At 41.3% G+C, this 20409-nt stretch overlaps 1 protein-coding gene across 1 annotated transcript in view; it reads right to left on the reverse strand.

Annotated features, from left to right (window-relative positions):
- Positions 1-20409, reverse strand: part of PKHD1 (PKHD1 ciliary IPT domain containing fibrocystin/polyductin) — a gene marked incomplete at its 3' end in the record, with an annotated part of 174009 nt that overhangs the window by 17213 nt on the left and 136387 nt on the right. The window contains exons 43-48 of the mRNA XM_009644601.1: positions 19526-19625; positions 18152-18286; positions 14847-14982; positions 12815-13061; positions 3506-3683; positions 2843-3038 (exon numbers count right to left, since the gene is read on the reverse strand). Of these exons, the coding sequence (XP_009642896.1) occupies positions 2843-3038; positions 3506-3683; positions 12815-13061; positions 14847-14982; positions 18152-18286; positions 19526-19625 (992 nt within the window). The remainder of the gene's footprint in view (positions 1-2842; positions 3039-3505; positions 3684-12814; positions 13062-14846; positions 14983-18151; positions 18287-19525; positions 19626-20409) is intronic.

The following is a 20409-nucleotide window of genomic DNA, read 5'->3' on the forward strand; positions in this document are numbered from 1 at the left end:
GAGAGGGGGGACCCGCGTCTGCGAGACGGGACTCCGACATACCAGACCTTTTACATAAGTCAAACAGGAACAAATGACTCTTTATCAGCCCCTTCTCCCTTTGAAGTGGCGGCTGCTTATAGGCCCTTACAGCTTTTCCTCCTTAGCCCGAGCAAACATCCTCCTTTTGATATGCTACATGCTCATTATCTCTGCCCCATTTAATGATTTTTGATTGAAGGGTGGCAGCGCAGTTGCCAAGAGGGTAGTTAAAGAGGCTCCACGCAGTCAGGACGACAAGAAAGGCTTTCCTTGTGCAGCAGCCTAAATTTGGAGTTTCTTAACAGTGTGTTCTTGTTCTTAGCAGCAGATAAGGGCTGAGCGTGAAATTCTTAATTAAGCAGTAAATAGAGAGTGGGGTGTCAGCAGATGCAGCCTGTAGCCATGGAGACCAAGTCAGATGAAGGAGGGAGCTGAGACTCAACGCCGGCCCCGGGCTCGGGCATGACTGACAGCTGAAGAATCCGACAAAGCTTGTAAACCGGATTAATTAGTTGGCTAATTATTTCATATAGTTAAGTGTAAATAAAAAAATAAAAAAAAAACAGTTGCAGAGTTAGGTGGGAACGGGTTCTGAAGGCCAGACCTTCAAGCATTGTCCTCTCCAGATCGGTGCGTGCACCGGTAGGTTTTTCAAGCCAGAAGGGACTATTGTGGCAGCCTTCTCTGACCTCCTACAGAGCGTGAATCTCGCCTCATGAGGTTTCTAATAGCTTCTCGTAGAGCTGGAGCATATTTCTCTGAAAAGATGGCCAAGCATCATCTAAGGACCCTGAGTGATGGAAAGTCCACCACATGCCATGAGTCTGCTCTGATAGATAATTATCCTCACCCTCTCAGCCTGCACAGTGATTAGGAGAGAAATTAAATGGCACAGCAGGGCTAAGAATCTGCTCGCTTTGTTTAAGACTTTTACCCTACCAACAGCATTAGATATTAGGTACCCGACACTGAATTATTGATCTCACTGCTATAAAAGTCCTTGCTGAAAGTGTTCACAGAATCAATTATACATGTTAGGTGTTTTCATAAATTTCCCCTCGTGTACTCTGGATGATTGTTTCTCTCTGTATTAAAATGAGAAACAACAACGAGCTCTTCATATAATAAAAACCAAGACGAAAGGAAGGAAAGAGAAGGACGAGAAAGCATCTATGATGCAAGAGTGACATATGCCGGCCAGATTACTTTGTCTCGGTCTTTCCAAGACTGTTATCTCCTCTGTTTTCAAGAGTAATAAGAAGCCAAGATACAGGTGTCATCTTCTGAGTTTTCCCATGCTGCCCTGCTTATGAAAGCGCAGTTCAGGATATGCAAACTGAAAAAGTTTCCTTTTATATGTGAAAGAACAAACCTATGCTGTTAGCAAACTGAAATAATAAAAACATATTTCTTCTTTCAGTGGATACCTGGCATGATCTCGGGCAAGACTTAGACTCAACAGCTAGACTTGTACTAGTCAATCTCTATCTATACTGTGTCTAAACAGGGCCAGGACAGGGAACTAAGAGCTTGACCCCAATAATCTCCATGGCTATATTGTTGGCCAAGTTCCTGGCACAGCTTTGGCCCAGACTAGTGCACTCTCACAGATGGTGACCATTATGGTTTGGGAGTTAGCACAGGACAGGGATCTGTCCTAATTTGAAGCCTGGGTGCATCCAGCCTGTTGTAAGAGATTAAATGTTAAGCTGTATGGACACAAGCTGTGCAATGCCAGTTGGCCGCAGGACCAGAGATGTATGCAGCAAGTGTGACCCTTGGACTGAGGTTAAGGTATGGGCTTCCCCAGTTCTCCTCAAATATACGCTGGACAATTTTCATTGCTGTCAGACTAAGCTCAGTGGATTGCCTGCCCTCATTCCAGCTGTGTTTTCCTCTCCACTGTCCCACTGATTGTTCCAGTTGTTCATTCCTAACCAGATCCTACATGAGAAAGCCATTTGCATGCCATCTCATCAGTGCAAATCAAGAGAAATTCATTAAAACTAATGGATTAGATCAGTGACAAAATTTTCTGTTACTGTGAAAATCAACATCTTTATACTTTAGCTTCCCTGTATGACAGTCATAAAGGATAAGATATGCTTCTCAAAGGCACCGAAACATATTTGTCATTCCAGGTTTTACTGTTATTAATAATGACAACAATCATTACCTTGCCTTTTACATATAGAACTTACACCCTTATAAAATCTTTTGCTTGAGAATGGGAATTGCAGAAAAGGTCCCAAATTTAAAATAATAAAAGAAACTTGAATAAATATTAGTAAATGTCTGAATTTCATTAAAAAAAAAAGACTGTGATATTTCATGATCTAGTATACAAAGCCAAGATACTCAAATGTAAAGGTCTATGACATCTTTGGAAGTTTAGTCATAGGAAAAATTCTCACCCAGTAATCCTATTGCCTTCAGTGGGCTCAACCCAGATAGATTGCACTTGATTTATTAATGATATGTGTGATACCTGACAACAAAGATCATTAGTGGAATTTAATGCCTTTTCCTCTCCAAAGCACCAATTCAAATTCAACTGAAGTCACATCACCCACTGCTTGTGATACATTCCTTTTGTTGATAGATCAGACATCAGGTAGATCAGATAGAGATGGACCTGATTGTACACGCATTTACCTATTTGACTGATCTTTTTGAAGGACCTTGCACTTATCGAAAGGCCATTGGAAGGTGGCCTTGTGTCTAAGGCCTTGTTTAGTTTGGGGGTTTAAATTAAAAAGACATCAGCTCTGTCACCATTCTTGAACAAAAAGGTACATTGCATCCCTCGTATTGCACTTACCCAAATAGGTCAGCGTCCTCAGTCTGCTGTCAAGATACCAGTCACAGCTCCTATGATGTCCATATGAAGGCAGAAATTGGAGTGGCTGTCCAGTCCTTGTCCCACAGGCTACCACAACCTCAACATGGGCGGGAAGATCCCTGTGTTCCACCAGCAAGTAATTCCCCGTAGTGAAGTTGCTAAATGTCACCGAGTACTGGAGAACAGGGAACCAAAATAAACATGCCCATGTCTGTGATTAGAGCTCCATGGAGCGCAGTATAAAGGGATAAAGAGGGTGGTGCTCCTCACAGAAAACATATTCCTTTGCAAAATGTGTATTGGAAACATGGAAGAGAGAAGTAAAATTAAGCAGAAGGTGATGGTGTATGCAGACAAAATCAACTCCCCTCAGAGGTGCAGAGGAACACCGTCTTCTGAAAACAATGCTTCAGTATGCCTTAAGTTAGTAGAAATTTTCTTGATTCCTAAGCACCACACTTTCATCTAAGACATCCAAAATCATCTTCCTGTTCCAAGTTACTACTGAGAGCTTCAGGGACTAGGTCATTATATCTAAGCCCTGCCTATAAATACATCCTCTTGCTGCTCACCCAGAAAGATTAAAGCATGATTATCTCTTCCAAATGTAACTTTGAAATTATAAAAAAACCCCCTTGTTACCTGGAGCCGTTTGCTGACCAAAGGGTTGTCAAATGTCAATGCATAAGTCTCTTTATCCAAGAGGAGAACCATCCAGCCATACAGGTTTGATAAAGTATCAGGGACGTAATTGACTGTGGTTGTCTTATTCCTACTGTCAGTCACAGTTAAATTATAGGGACTGTCTGGAGCGTTGTTTCTGGAGGACAAAAATATAATCACATTTTTTTCATTGAACTCTGTAATTTTGCAGCCTTTACAATTCTGGTTTTTATCTGAATTACAGTAGTATATACTGGCTCTCTCTCAGAATGTGACTTCATTTGTGTAGTTCTTTACAAATACAGTAAGAAATGATCTCTGCCTGAAGTGCCACAAAAAGAGAAAGAGAGAAAAAGAGGCAAAGGGTAGAGGAATAAAGGCACAGAGGAGCAAGGCTTGTGCCAAAGCAAACCAATGGCAGCAGCCAGGGGACCAGCTCCTACACTGTCAGAGTATTTCGCCATCCACCAGACTCATGAGCCTCAGGTTCAACTTTCAGGATCTTCGTCTTCATGAAATTTGATAGTTTTCTTGTTACTCACTCACATTTGAGCAGTCGAAAGTTTTATCTGAGGCTGAAGGTTCAAAAATCCTGTGTAATTCTAAAAGCTGCTCTGCGCCCAGGTCGGCATACAGTGTGGAGCCTGGGCTGCTCCAGACCGATGAAAGCCTTCACAAAATGGGTGAACTTTCAGAACAGCAGTTTTGAACACCCAGATGAGAACTCAAACACCTTTTTCACTAGAACTTTGCACTCCTAATTTCTGTCCAATCTAGTCAGAGAGAAAAACTCACTGAGAAGATCAACAGTAGTAATGATATGAGTGGGCATAAACACTTTAAATTTAAGGCCTCTGGAGTCCTTTCTTTACTAAAAATAGGAAATAACACAGTGAAGCTGGGATGGTTATAACCAACCATTTCAACTTTCTCTCAGGGGCAGGCTCTGTCTTTTTGGTTCACATAGACTTTTTTCAAATCATGCTAAACTGATCTTGATTACTTGGGCATCTGGCCAGAATAACCTCTTACTGCTAGGATTGCCACTTTGCCCAAGATGGAAGGCTATGTAAGGTGAAGTCCAGAGATACAGAATACTCTGCTTTCGGGAACTGCTTTGTTGAAGGAAACAAACTATGTGAAGGAAAAGATAAAGCTGAAATGCAGCTAACCCTTCCGACATTCAAACATTGAACATCCATTGTCTCTTCATGTCTGATTGATCAGGGACACCTGATCATAAGGTGCTTCTTCAAAACAAAAACCTTCCCTCCAGTCCTCAGCATCTTGCGTTCCTATAACAGCTCTTGAAAATGATAGAAACTATGGTTGAAACTGTGCTCTGATTAGCTACACCGTGGCTGCTTCACATATGGAATGAGATTGGGAAGGTGTCCTCTCCTTCTAGAGGCAACAAGGAGCATCAAGCTCCTCCAGAGGGTGTCAGATGTGAAGTGAGCTAAAATGTTCTCTGGAGCCGATGTTTCTCCATGGCCTGAATGAACTTGGGTGACAAGACCTCCACATTAGAAATTGCATTTTGATATCAAAACTCAGGAAGAAGGAAGAATAAATCCTAGCCTAAGAATCTCCTCCCCGTCCCCTTACTCCACACACATGCACAGACTGCTTAAGCTTGTCCATCTATTTGATGCATCTCATTGTGGAACTCCTCTCTGTAGCAACTGGCAGAGATTATTCCCCACCCTGAGCATGATTCCAGTTGGCTTGCAAGGGGATTGATGCAGGGTTGGCTATGCCACTGAAGATACAGGAGGAGCTCTGATGGAACCATCCCAAATTCTAGCAAGGGTCTTACCCCATCACCACTAACATGTCCCATCCCCAGCCCTGCCAACACTAGGCCTGCTTGTAAGAAAATTGGGGTTGCAGCTGCAACTAACAAGTTTTTTCCTGCTTCTTGTATTCATCACATTACACATGGGGACTTTCTAGGGATACATGTCCCAGGACTGCAGATCTTATTCTCAGCTGAAGAGAAGTCTTGCCGGCTTGCCAAGGTACCCTGGGGCCATGATTCTGCCATAAAAAATGAATGTAGCAGATTTATAGATGAATCAAGTGCTGCTGCAGGACCAAGGCAAGTTGGCAGTTTCACCTTTAGTCCACCTAGTCAGTTTTGGCATTTGAGCTGACACTAAGCTTAAATTCCCCCCCCCCCCCCCCTTCTTTTAAGCATATCTAAAATGGTATTTCTAAATATTGGAGTCTTACCCTACAACTAGACATCTCGGCATATTACCCAATCCTCCAGGCTGGCTATGGTTTACTTACCCAAGGTAGACAGTGCTAAAACTCAGGCCATCCTGCAATTTGCCTGTTTTTATTTGCAATTTTGGGTTGGTTTTCCCCTTGCTGCTTTAAAGACAACACATAATTGCAATAGCAATCATTTTGGAGGAAGGTTGCCTGCAGATTTTTTTTTTCTTTTAAAATCAGTTCTGTGGTTTGGTTTTGGTTTTTTTTTTTTTTGTTACTCTGGTGGCCGTCACCTTGGCAAAGGACTTTCTGGTTACTCAGAAACATTCAGCTGATAAACAGCAATCGGAAACAGGAGAATTGTGAATCAACAAAGAATCACTCAACCAGAAGATATTGGCAGACCAATGAAGCTGACTGGAAGGAGTTTATAAGGCTTAAACAGCTTTCGTACTACTAATAAACCTCCTCTTATAGGCATTAACTGGACCAGGATATTAGGCTGCTAATTAAGCAAGTAAATGACAACAAGCACATTATTGCCACAGTTATCAGCACCTGTACAGGTATTCAGGAAAACATTCTAGCAGCAGAAGCACACCACACATAACGTGATGCAAGATTAAACTCTCCTGCTCATCAGAAATTGCCTTATTGAGTTCCAAAGGTGCACGATGCCACAGCAAGTGACAGAGACTCAGACCCGTCCTCTGTGCAACGTAAATCCGCGTGGTTTTGCTCTTTACTCATTTTACTCTTCATCGCTGGAGAAGTCTGATGAGACAGCTTGAGTCGCTTTTCTCAGGAACTTCTACCTGGTACTTCCAAGACGTTTTAAAGACAGAAGAAGTGGGAATCCTGCTGGGATACAGGGAGGGATACAGCCGATTGATCTGTCAGAAAGTTAGGTGGCAAGTCCACACTAACCATGTAGATTTACTCGCTAGTGAATGTGAATGTGAATTCACTGGCTAGTGAACTATGAATCCAACCCTGTTTGACACCAATCTTGACAAGAGGTTTATAAAAACACCCCAAATAAATATTTTAAACTAGACAGCTAAATTCCAGATGGTTACAGTTAAGTGAAATACATCTTTCCGAGTATGCCTGCTTATAATAGACAAGTCCTCTCTTCCTAGACTTCAAAGCTAGGGTAGATTTTTGACTGCTTCAGACACTACCAACTTTCTTTTTCAGTTTATTGTTCTCAGTCTTTGGGATAGAGAGACAGGCAACCTTCCCTGGAGAATCTTTGGTTTGAAAATGCCTTTTTTTTATGCCGGTAAACCTTTCTGAGGAACAGGCTTTGCGTGGTTTCTTACCATGGCAGTCTGGGTTCCCTGACCTTCACCTGCAAGTTTGTTCATGACTGAGAATGGAAAGCGAACAAGAGAGATCTTACGGCCTGAAATCTCTGGGGATTCCTTGACCTGGAATGCTGTCCTTGCCTTTTACATAACTTGGTTGAGGTGTTGCCACCCACAAACACATACCCTACTCCTGAGAGAATGCCAGCACAGCAAAACAAAAATTTGGGGAGCATGGAAAACTTTGCAGGTCTGCATGGAAGTTAACTGGTACAAGACAATAATGAGCCTGAGACGACATTCCCCTTGAAAGGGTGTCAGTGTGTTTCTTTTTTTCACCTACATGCCAAACAGACACCAAAATGGAAGTACCCTATTAATGGAATTACCAGCCACAATTAGCACCATTTCCATTTGCCCTAAATAGCCAGCGATTTCACTGTGCCCTAAATAGCCACCAATCTACCGCTCCTTAATGTTAATGAAGCAGAGTAGCGTGCACACACAAGAGTATTTCTAATTCAGAGGATCCGAGGGAGCCTGCATGCATCATTAACACGGAGAGCTTCATTATCAGAGGAAAGAGCCTTCCCCTGAACTTCCCCTGGCTTTATTTGAAAGAAACTAGGAGGCAATGGTCTTAATGCAAAATTAACCCTCACTTTAAACTGCTGGAAGCCTTTACAAAGTGTAAGGAGGAAAAAAAAAAAGGATGACTCATTGGAAAGGCTGTATTTTTATATTGAAGCAGGTTTCAATTAAGGAGCAATTTGCTTTAGAAATATGGCAGGATGACTGGATAGAACTTTACAGTCTGAGCCACAATTTACGAATTGTGATTGTATAAACTGTTATGTAATTTAGCGCCAGCGCATTGTGCAGAACTGTTCAGCATAGATGGGCCACAAAGGATTTGTTAAACCAATCAACAACATCAGGTAGAACAAATATTAACTCTGCTGTTTATGTTTACCATTAACTTACTTATCCTAAGGGTCCATATCTTTGTGTATGAAGGCAGATGCTGTGTTTAGCTCTAGATGCTTTCTGTTTGATACATTTGGGTAAGAATCCATTGAGATTATCCCTCTCCAAAAGAGGAAACAACATAGCACTGAACTTCAAATAGGACACCAAATGATTACAGCAACAGTCCAATTTATTGTTGGCCAAATGGAGGCTAATTCCAAATTATGACCATACCAAACACTTTGCAGGTTTGCTACTGGGATCAAACCCAGTTCATTTTATTTTAATTGCCAAGAATTAAGAATTTTCAACTCTTTTAAGTAAATGTGTGTATCTTTGTTCAGAGACCAAGGACGTGATTCAAATCTGCCTTATATTATGAGCCCTTACCATCACTGAGTTTTTGCATGCACAGGTCTTTTCAAAAATAACTAGATCATTGTCCCTAATCCTGGGTAGCCACTCTGCAATAGGCCTTCTGAATTTGAAGGAAAAGATAAATTGAGATGACCTCCCAGGAGCAGACAGGGTTGTGACTGACAAGATAAGATGGCTTCATTTAAAGTAACTTTTGAGTTTGCTACCCCTGGCTTCCTAACTTGTCTCTGTTCTTAAATCAATTCCCTAGCTTCTATAGTTTGCAGGCTGAGATTTTAAGGAAAACTTGTACCAGATACAAATTCTGAGCAGGAAAGTGGCTGGTAAGCAAGCAGTTCAAACATCTCTGCAGTGTAAGCATAGCAAAGGTCTGTGGAGGACCACTTTGTCACTCCACTTACCCCATGCCAGGGAAAGCTCTAAAGCTTCCAAAGTGGATCTGAAAATCTGGATGCAGGTACCGGGCACGGTTTTACTGCACCTGCATTGCTCACTTGCAGTCCTTTACAAAGTAATACAATTTGGCGGATGCAGGTACCCCAGGCATGGTTTTACTGCACCTGCGTTGCCCACTTGCAGTCCTTTACAAAGTAATACAATTTGGGGCCTAATAATACATTGGTTATGACAGTGAGTCCCAGCTGGCATATCTGACTTGGATCTACCCAGCCCTCAAGAAACATCCAACCGGATTGCCAGACTTTTCCTTACAAGCACAGAAAGTGCAGGGTTAGCAAATGCTGCCTTAATGTTAAATATATATTCCTTTACCCAGAAACATCCCAGACAAGGGTCAATCTGAGGGGCTGGGCCTGGGGAAACATTTTCTCTTGCATACTTATAAGCCTGTGCATGATCTGGCTTTGCTGCCAAAACCCCAGGCTGCAGGGTAAATGGAAAGGGGTCCTACGCTGGGAACCAAATCACTCTTGGCTGTTTTCCTGAGATGTCTCAGATACCAGAAATATAGCACAGTATGAGTTGAACCTCTGAAGTTCAGCTGATGTGTTGGTTAACAGATTTAATATTTGCCTGCCACGTTCTGCCACAGGAGCCCTGAGAGGGCTGGGTTATGAGGCCAAGGGAACGTGTAAGCTGCCCCATGTGTGAATACAGTCATGTACGCAGGGAGGATACACGACCAGAGAACAACTGAGCATGTACACATTGAGAGAAGAAGTGTGATTGTAAGGGTGTTCACAGCAGGTGGGCGTTCATCTGAAGGCACCACAGTAAGTAAATATCAAAGGAAAAGCAAAACTAGAGTAACCATTTGAACTCTCTTCAAGACTCAAAGACGTGGAGGTAGGGGGTATGCTATTCTTTTCACTCTAACCCATCAGCAGCGGCTGGGTTTGCAGCAACTGAATGCATGCACTACAGGAGAGGATATTAGACCAGATTTAAGAATTAAGGCTGTAAAGAAGAAAGTTAATCTTTTCCTCTGCAGCAGACTAAGAAGAAGGAAGCAATAAAAGGCTTGAACTACAAGACTGGCGCTGCGAAAGTCCCAGGTTTCCACGGTGAGAAGGGGAAAGAAAATGAAAGAGAACAAGAAGCAAACTTCCTTCTGGTGTGCATAGCCATGAAATGTTTGGAGTCCCCTTTGCCGCAAGGTGCTGCCTGGCTGCCGATTATTCTAAAGCTCTGCTCTTGTAAAAATTATGCATAATGCGAAGAAACTTTTAAAGTCACTTAATCATGTTACGACAATTTTTTAATGAAAATTTGTTTTAATATTAATAGAGACTCATATTTTCATGATAATATGGGTAGCGGTGGCATTTGGAGCAGCCGTATCTAGCCTGCAGCCATGCTGTGCTGTGCCATGGCATAAGCTGTTCTTCAGACTACTCAATAACTTTCTCACATATAAATTTATAAAGACTTTTATAAGCTTCAATTACATTTTTAAAAGACATAAAACCCCTCTTTAAAGGGTGCTTAAGTGACACATTAGTTTAACTTTCAAGTGGACTTCATGACAAAGGCTTTTGTTACAGCAATGCAAGCTTGGAAATGGATCCCAATTGCTCTGGAAGTTGTTGGGTGAAGCGAAAAAAGGTTCAGGACAGAGTGTCAAGAAATGTTCAGGACACTTGTTTTCTCTAAAAAAAAAGTCTTCCTAGGGTTTTTATCTGGTAAAACGCCCATTTTTTTCCAAACATGCATTTTTTGGGGGAAAAAGTGCCGGTACACTACATGTACTCTGGTAAATTAAACAGCACAAAGATAAAGAGTCAATCACTTGCATTCAGTTGCCCAGATTGTAACTTTTAAATAATTAAAATGGTCCCAGACATGCTTTTAGCTTGTGCCAGCAAGCCCTGTCCCAGACAGCTCCCAGGCAGATCTTTCCTAAAAGGTAGTGCTGATGCAACTTCCCTGATGTTTTGGAGGCAAAGCAGGTTAACACAGATAATTAATAACATGGCCATGGATAAGCCTTGCCAGTTGCCCTCAGGGTCAGGGAAGGAGCCTGAGGTTGCTGAGATAGAGGTTGCCATACCTGGACTCCCCCCTCAAAATCCATGACTTGCCTCAGTCTTTAAGATTTTTGGAGTTGGAGTCCCACCCTGAAACTCAGGGGAAGCAAAAACCCACCACATCAAGCCCCTCACGCTTTTTATTGAAGAGCATAGGGAATGCACCATTCCAGACCAAGAAAGAGCTACTGAGGACAGGAGAGGAGACTGTTTTACTGCTATTGCCTGAAACATCCTTGCACAGTGGGACTTCATGTCAAAATGAGGATGGTCTTGTGCTGTCATTTTGCCCTGGCTCACTCACCAAATCTTTCCAGTAACTTTTGATTGCTGAATAAGCTCTGAGAGCTACATCACAAGTTTACTGTAGTTCTTTTCACCCATAAAGTAATGTGTTCATTTATGCTTTGGGTTCCTCTATCATGATTAAAACAACAAACAAATTGGATTTATTTTCCATCTATAAACAATGCCCACCGAAATCAAGTGACAGCTGGCATCTTAACTCTGGAAAAGTGATTACCTAGGTGCCAAAAATTTTCTGCCACTCACAACAACAAAAGTTTATTCTTGAGTTTCACATCTTCCTTGCACCATTGTCTGATCCCACCATGTTGATGGGAAACCGTAACTGTATAGACTGAAACAGTTTGCTTAGGTTGTGAGCCTGGGACAGCCTTAATAAGGTTTTATGATCTTCATCAAGTAAATTAACCTCACAAGAAGCAAAGAACAGCAAAATGAAAGACCAGCCAGTCCTGATAAGGTGGGTAAGAAAGGCATGGCTCCAACAGAGTGTCAAAAACCATATCAACTGGAATTGTTTCTTTTAATGAAATACATAATGAACTTATTATATCTTCTATACAATATGGCTGTTCATTGCATAAGAGTTGGGCGTTTGAAATCATAAAATGTTGAATCCATGTAGAAAACATAATACATGAATCTGATAATTTATGAAACTCATATAGCAGTGAAATCAGAGGGCAAAGATTTTCTGTTTAAGACATGAAAATCTACCCTATTCATGACCACTTGCTCTTTGGGAGCATTTGGAGAAGTGTTTCACAATGAGCATAAAAGGAAACACTCTCAGAACTTGACTTAAAATCTAATTACATTCAAACTTTTTTTTTTTTTTTTTTTTAAAGACTACATCTTATCATCAATTGAGGTGTTTCTCTCATGATCTGGAAGGATTTTATAGGTCAGCACTCAGAATATTTTGGTAAAGTTTACAATTCACCTACAAAATTTCTGACTGTCAGGGATTTGGCCATTGATCTCACTTTGACCATCAGTGCCCATCTTGAGCTGGACTGTTATTTCTACAAAGGCCAGTTTATATTCCCCTGGTAATTTAAAGAGTGAAAAAATAGCAATACACCACAGCCTCCACTTAAAGACCTGCTTAACACTGCCTCTGGACAGGAATCAGGGCTATAGATAGGATACTAAGGTAAGAAACATAAGCAGCTTGCTGGGAACATCAGAAAAAAATTTAACTTGGGCAAGCCATATATAAATTTGTAAATAAAATAAACCAAAGACTGTCCTTTGACCTGGATGCCAACTGGTACGCATAATTCTCATAGCCATCCATACAGCTAAGTTCTCCTCTCCAGAAACATGATGACTACTTCCAAATTGCCAGTTGTGAATGGCCCCTCTGCTGTCTCTTAAACGGTGCCTGAGAACTATCTATCTGGTCAAGAACAAGTAGCCAGAACAAAACCAGTGCCAGAGACCATGTGGACAACAACAGAGAGTAATGTATGACAGTGCTCAGGCTTTTGATGCAGTTTAGGACCCAGCAGCGAGGCAGGAGTCTTGGGACTGTGTTCAGACCCAGCAGCTCTCTCAATACAAAACACAGCAAGCAACATCCATGACAATTTTTCAGAAGTGGAATCTTTACTTACAAATGAAGAGACATACGGTGGAAAACAAGGTCGCTGCCGCAAACACTGCCGCCAGAAGCTTGACTGAAGTTGGCACTGGCTGTGCAAGATACCGCAAGGATATCTGTGGAAGGGAGGATATGGCTTCCTTTCTGCCCCGTGACAGAGCCGTCGAGATCCTCGAGGATGGCAGAGTGAGGAAAGGGGAAGGACACTTGGAAAGGTGAGTTGATGAAGGTCAGATGTTCAGCTCTCACTGTAAACCCACCTGGGGGGAACAAGCAGCATTTCAGAAACTGAGACTGACCTCTTCAAGTAACAGGCCTGAAGATGTCTCTGGAGAAAAAGAGACTAGCTTCATCTCACCTCCCCTTTGGAAAAAAGTCTACTGGGTCAACAAGAAGGGGATATTCAGGAAAATAAATAAATAAACAGAGATGGTTGTAGGAATTGCCATTGTCATGTTATGGCCAGGTCCAACCTATCCAGTGCCCTGTTGTGACAGGACTTGTGGTTACAGATTCCTCTGATCCAGGTGCTGCTCCTGGCCCTACCAGCATCTCCTTAGTGACTCCAAATGCTTCTTCACAAGTCCCACCACCAAAAGTTACAGTCCTCAAAACAGTGATTCTTGTAGATCCTTTCTGCCTTGCTTATAAGACAAAATATTTAGAGATAAGGACTGTTTATATGTGTGTAGATATACTTGTGTGCATATGTACAGTACCTGGCACAATAAAAACTTGGCTGAAAAATGTGGCTGGAGGATCTTTTCCTTACTGTAATGCAGATAGCTACACTGGACTAAACGACCTCTAGGGGTCCCTTCCAACCCAAACATTCTATGATTCTATGAAAAAGGAGGAATATTTATGTGGGCTAAAGCACAAGTTTTTGAACACATTAATATTTCCAGAAATGACAGAAAATCTTTGCCCCGTGGACCATAACAAGTCAGCTTTGCAATGAGTGTCCATGCACCACATTGGTTACTGTCTTCCTATCTTATTCTCAGTTGTAGCCTCTCTGAGTCAGATTTTACTATTCCTTCTGTCCTTTGATCTCGCCTCCTGAAGTCTTTTTCTCTGTTATGTTATTGTAGGGCAGTATTAATTTATATATAAATATATTTAAGAGGTAATTGCAGTTGGAACATTCTTCAAAGAGCCTTTGAGAACCTCTTCAAAGCTCAAAAGGATGCTTAGTTTACATGTTATCTTAAGCAAATTCACCTAAGGTTTAGGCTGGCCTGAGGTAGGAGCTTGGTGAAATTGTGCAAGGTTGTGTCATAGATATTAAAGAAAACATCACTCTTGAAATTTTACCTTCCAAAATGAAGAAGCAGAAACAAGTCAGTGTGTAAAAACGCCTTCCACTGAGAAAATGAAATCAATGCAAAAATAAGGCTACCTTGGTCTTAAAAATATGTGCGATATGTAGCTTCAACTAAGTGGTGAAGCTATTTCCAAGGGAGATTGGAGAGAACCTGCAACCCCAGCCCATGCAGAGCAGAGCAGCTAAAGGGTCTGGTGGGGCCCACCAGCAATGTCAGCAAAGCACACATACTAAAGAGGGTGAGTATCGTTGAGGACTGGTTGTCATGCATACCTCTACAGTCCCAGCTCAGGTATTTTCTTAGTTCATCTGGGCTGTACACCAAGCACAGCATTTATCTTGCATCTACATATGACCATCTCATGCCCCTCTCACCTCCCTGTGAATGGGAAGAGCTATTATCTATCTATCCCAGTTGGGGAAGTGAAACATAGAGAGGGCCACTTTTGAAAACTATCAGTACAGTGAAACCTAAGGAAAGCAGGTATGCAAATACCTCAAAACCTAGCCTTTGTTAATTCACCTATAGTAAAAATAGTGACAAGATTACAGAAGCACAACTGGGCCAGTAGTCTTCACGATTATACAGTGCTTTTTTTGTGGGATTCAGCTGAAATACCTATCAATGGCTGTCTGTGGAACGTATGAACTTGTACATGAAATGGAAGGAAGCCAGGGACTGTGGAAAGCCTGCTAAAAAAGTGTAAATCAGACTCACCCTGCCCTTGGTAACAGCCAGAACAAGTCCTTATCGCTGTGCAAGTGTTCACATCAAAGTTCTTGAAAGCTGTGTTGGAGATTAATAGCTGGTATCTTTTGGGAGTTTTTAGTCCTGATGACATACAGGTCCTATCCTGCAATGAAGACATGAAGATTGCTGGGAAACATCTCGCCATGTGAATCTCCAAGTCTAATGAGTCCAGGATGCAGCAGCTGGGACACAAGGATGTGACTGCACTTAAGCCCATGGTTACTGAGCAATGTACACTGTTTGAAGGACAGTTCTAAGCTATTACTTTGCAAATGCTGACAAGTAACATCTGTTTAATTCACCATTTGCTGTATGTGATGGTATTAAATGCAGGGCAGTGATTGCCTTGTTTGCTTTGTCCGGGTTGGTGAGTAGTAGTTAAGGTTGGCCATCTGAAGGGAAGGAAATTGCATATTCCCTGGGAAGAAGGAATCCACCTGGAAGGCACAGTGAGCAGATTTGTTTACAGCCCCTTTTACTTTACCTTGTCTTGTCCACTAAGTAGGAAATTTCCCTACTACAAAGCTAATCATTCTAATTTCTGTTCTAAGAAAAACCTGACTGCTGAGATTCAAAGCCCTTTTGTGTGATTGGGGATGGGGGGAAGCATTTAAGATAGGCTCTCTTCAAAGCTCTAGCTGACTTCAGGGTCCATCAGAGCAACAAGAAGTGGAAAACCCACAAATGATGGGAAACCCAATGAACAAATGAGATTTTGTGGTGACTGTAGGCGGTGACACAGGGGAAGCGTACATCTCTCTGCCAATTTATCCTGGAGACGGGCTGGGAAGAAGGATGTACTCAGAGCTAGTGAGTAGCCTGGAAAAGGAAAGGCTGACAGGAACGTGTGATACTGTTTCTGAGGCCGATAAACACTTTTGTAGAACAACTCTTAAAAGCCATAATAGAGGATTAATGGAGAAATCCACCCCCTGTGAAAACTTCCTCTTTCATTGAAAATGTAGAATGAAATGGACTTTTATAAACAGATTATTATTTCAAAGAGATAGTGCTATGTTCAGTCTCATTAAAAGACAGTAGCTCCATCACCTGTTTTACTCTGAGGCCAAAATATCTGGGGTGATGGCACTGGTCCTTGGGCTATCTTCTTCCAAGTCACTGCTAAGCAGAAATCCTTAGCTTCTGGTAACAAATCAGTCAGAAAAACTCTATTGGTTTTTTGCTTACACTTGCCTGTTCTTCCATCCCACCCCCCTTCCTATCTTTTTTTTTTTTTTAGTAAATTTATTTTATTTAAATTAATAGAAAATAGAAGAAGGATGTGAGATGAAAATTCCTCCCTAGTGCGTCTCACCTGCCTCAGACCTCCTGCTTTTTCAGGAAGAAATGTTTCTCCTCAAATGGCTCCACAAGGACAACAAGTTGCTTTATGAAAGCGTGAAAGAGACTTGGTGGATGTCTAGAAAGCTAATAAAATTCTTTCCCTTGGCTTTTATGGGCCATGGATTTAGCTCTACCACTAATGTTTTAATTGATTAAAGCCACAATTTTTAAATGCCCCGATATTTCCAGAAAACAACCTTGTTTTAAAAGACTTCTTTCAAAAACTGGAAGGGCTAGCAGAGAGGAATATCCAAGGATCCCATTAAATTAGTGTCACAAAGTTTTAATTGATATTAAAGAGACATCATTATTAAAGGGAGAATTACATAAATTAAGATGTAAATTATGACAAGGAGGCTCTTATCATGAGATAATCAAAGATAATCACCCCCCTGGGGTACTGCAAGAAACAAGGCACAGCTGAGCGCCTCTAAATCTCTGAACAAGTACAACATTGGAGTCCTTCCATGGATCCTGCAAAGTAAAAACAAAGACATCCACCCTTTGATGTCAGAGAAAAATTCATTGCTTTGCTGGGATGCTGCAAGATTGGACCAGGATTTTATCTGAGCTATATACTTACAACAGATCTACTATACAGGTTTCTTTCTGTGAGCTTCTAAAGAAAACTCATTTAAAACTCTTTTTCTGCCAGTCAGAGAGAAAATTAATTTCATAAACAACAATAGAAAACTGAGCAGGGCAAAAATTACCCCGAAATCATGAACAAGCAGCTGTGGCCAGTTGCAACTAAAATTCCATTGTTATCCATGTTATTAATCTGTTCACAACCTGGTAGCACCCACAGGACTTTGTCCAGCTGCCTAAAGAAATACTGGAAGGAGATGATATTTACTGCATAAATAAAAATGTTATGTTTTGACAGCATTTTTCATTCTCAAAGTTGCACTCTGCATTCCAGGTGGATCCATGATGCTATGAGAGAGCAGAGGAAACCAAAGTGTTAACTAGGATAGAAATCAAATCTGTTGTTCCCCCTCATTATTCTTAAATCACTAAACTAAACCCAGTTGTGTACGGTTAAATGGTGTCTGTTTATTACAGCAAAAGGTGTATAGGAATTTATGTTAGAAGAGTTTGTTTAAACAGAAATTATGATTTCTCTCAAAAATTCAGGCTCTGTGAAATTCCAAGGTTTTTTCTGAGACCATATCAACCTGGGAAAAAAAAACATGAGTAGGGAAAAAATTAACATTTACCTTACTAAAACCCTTCAGCTCATAAGTTGAACAGAAGGGTGATTTTGTTTTTACTTTTGAATTTTTTTTGTAAAGATATACACAAATATGCATTATAATATAAAATCTTTCAATAGTGCCAATTTCAAATAGAAAAATCAGCGTCCTTGTTTCAAATCCGTTTAAAAATATCTTCAAAACTTCCATACTGAATAAAAAAGCTTTTGGAAAAAATGCTGCATTTTCCTGCAGAATGCAATCTCCGGTTTCTCAACAGCTGATGTTTATTCAGCTCTACCATCAGCTGGTATGAGCAGAGCACCTGAAATATGATGCAGGATCCAGCTGATCAAATGCTATTTCTCTTCTGTGGCTGCAGCAACAAACCCCTTGGTTCCAGCAGGCTGGGAGAGCAGTACTGGTGCTCCAAGTTTCTCTGCTTCATCACCAAATCAATGTCCCTTGCAGATGCTGCTGCTGAAGGCATCGTCTTCCCAAGGGGTGGAAGAGAGCTAGAGGTCTAAGCAAACAGATCAGTGCCCAAACCTCATCCTGAAGCTGGGCCTAAGTATTTATCTTTACATACAATCTATTGAAAATCCAAGCTTTACCCAAGCTGCCATGGAGCAGGGACTGTTCTTCAGGTTGCTTTCTTTTTTTCTCCAAATTCCTGTTTGAAGGGTTGCTGTGCAACTCAGGAGACATCGAAATAATTCCTACAGTGCTTACCTTTTGCCCAATGTGTCCAATTAAAACACTATCAGCTACAGAAGTGTTTCCCAGGCTTTCCACGATGTCAATGCCAAAGTCTTTGCAAGCATAAATCCAGAAATGTTGGAGTTCAAGGTTGCTGCTACTAAAAATCTATATAAAACCATAAAAAAAGAATAATCATTAAAAAAAATATTGTGATTTATAACTCTGCTTTACTTACAATACAATAGGCAGGGGAAGTGCAGAAACACAGAAAAGTGTTGACTGGGTATTTAGAATTTGAGCATCTCCCCTTAATTTCTTATTTCTGCTTTTAATTAGTGATACAAAAATCTTTACATGATGCCAACTTACTTTCATTTTAAAGGGAAAAAGAACAGAATGAAAGAAAATCAGAACTGAGAATCAATGATAGACAGGGTAGAAGTGCTCTAAATATTTTGGGGTTTATTACTGGAAAGAATAACAGGGTAAAGAAGTTAATGTTTGTAGCAGAAAGATGCCTTGATAATAACCAGGGGTATTGCTTACAGTCACCTAGGGAGGGAGCTCAGGGGAAGAAGCAGAATAAACTTAGTTATTCATGTATGCTAGGTCAGTAACATACAAAGAAATTACAAGTTAGGCAGAGAAAAACCACAGAAACAAAACTGCAAAATGGCCTTTTTGTTTTATTTCTTTTCAGACACATAAGATAAGCTTTTCCAGAAAGAGAATGCACCAGTCTGCAAAAACAGACTGAAGAATTGGCCACCTTCAAAGGAAGAGACGTAGGATGGGTTAGACAAGAAAACATGCCTTACAGAGAAACACATCCAGCCTGGCCGGGTCATCAGGAGCGGGGTTAAGAGGACCACAGCCTCAGAGCTCCCGTATGGGGAGAAAGTATCAGATAATAAAGTGTGGTGTGGGGTTTTTTTTAATCAGATTAAATAACAATGAGCTACAAGAGCTGGAAAGTGAAGCTGGACAAATTCAAACAGAAAAAAAAGTGCACATTTTTAACAAGGATTAAAAAATTCCTGTGGAAACCATTCCTCTACCAGCTGCGATCTTTACAGATAGCTCAGATCCACCAGGAGTGTTTTTTGGCTGCATGATCCAGTGGAAGGTAAATCATGATTGCAGGGGCAGGCAGATGCTAGATGATTAGAGAGGCCACCAGATATTGATGAATTCTGCTCTGAAGTAGTAAGAAGAGCTCACACAGATTGTGTTTCTGGCTTTATCACCCAAATAGGAGCCTCCAGCTGAGGGACATGGACATACAAGCGCAAGAGCTTTACCGTAACTGTGGCTTATTTGCAGCCTTAAAAGATGAAGTCAGTGTAGAGGGGCTATAGCTGTAAAGATACTGAGCATCACAGAGGAGAGTCAGGACAAACATACCTGTGCTCCACCTTGGCTGCTCCAAGCTCTGAAACTGTTGAACTGAACAGGTCTGTTTGGGTTGTCTGGCAAATATTCTGGGTATACCAGCAACCCATACCTGTTTAGGAAAGAAAGCAAAGGAGACTGTTTCTTTACAGTGCATGTATGCATGAGCAGATTTTCCTATTCGTCCTTTTGATATCTAAATTCTGTAACACTTCTCTGCATGGGACTTTATCATTCAATCCAAAATCAAAAAACGGTGGATAGCAATATTTATTTTAGGCAACTAATGATACCAGAGAGCATACCTAAAATTTCTTTTCAAGTATTTTCAGAATTAGCCACAGCAGGGCTAACAACCAGTGTACAATACCACCGGCTGGTGCTCGCTGCAAAACACCCCCACCATGCTCTTGTGCTTTCGACCAGCATCACCTTCAGGTAAGCCTGATGTGAAGCTGGACAGATAAATCTTTTCTATATCTTGGATTCAGCCAACTTGGAGAACATTCCAAATGTATACGTTCCTGAATGCAGCCCTTGGTTTGACCTTCGCGGAGATTTTAAATCCAGATTAGTATACAGGTTTCCTCATAATTCAGGTGACTCCATCCACTAGCTTTTAGGACAATGTCATTTTTTTACTACCATTTCTGGTTTAGGGAAATATAGGCAAAAGCTCTACTGCAAGCTTGGAGAAAGGACGACCTTCCCTCTGTCGATGTGGGTCAGGTTAGGGATCTTTTAAGGAAGCTGGACACCCACAAGTCCATGGGCCCCGATGGAATGCACCCGCGAGTGCTGAAGGAACTGGCAGATGACATTGCTGAGCCACTCTCCATCATCTATGAAAGGTCATGGAGAACAGGAGAGGTGCCTGATGACTGGAAGATAGCCAA

The sequence above is a fragment of the Egretta garzetta genome, unplaced genomic scaffold (genome assembly GCF_000687185.1).
Source record: "Egretta garzetta isolate BGI_Z169 unplaced genomic scaffold, ASM68718v1 scaffold628, whole genome shotgun sequence".
NCBI classification, from domain to species: Eukaryota; Metazoa; Chordata; class Aves; order Pelecaniformes; family Ardeidae; genus Egretta; species Egretta garzetta.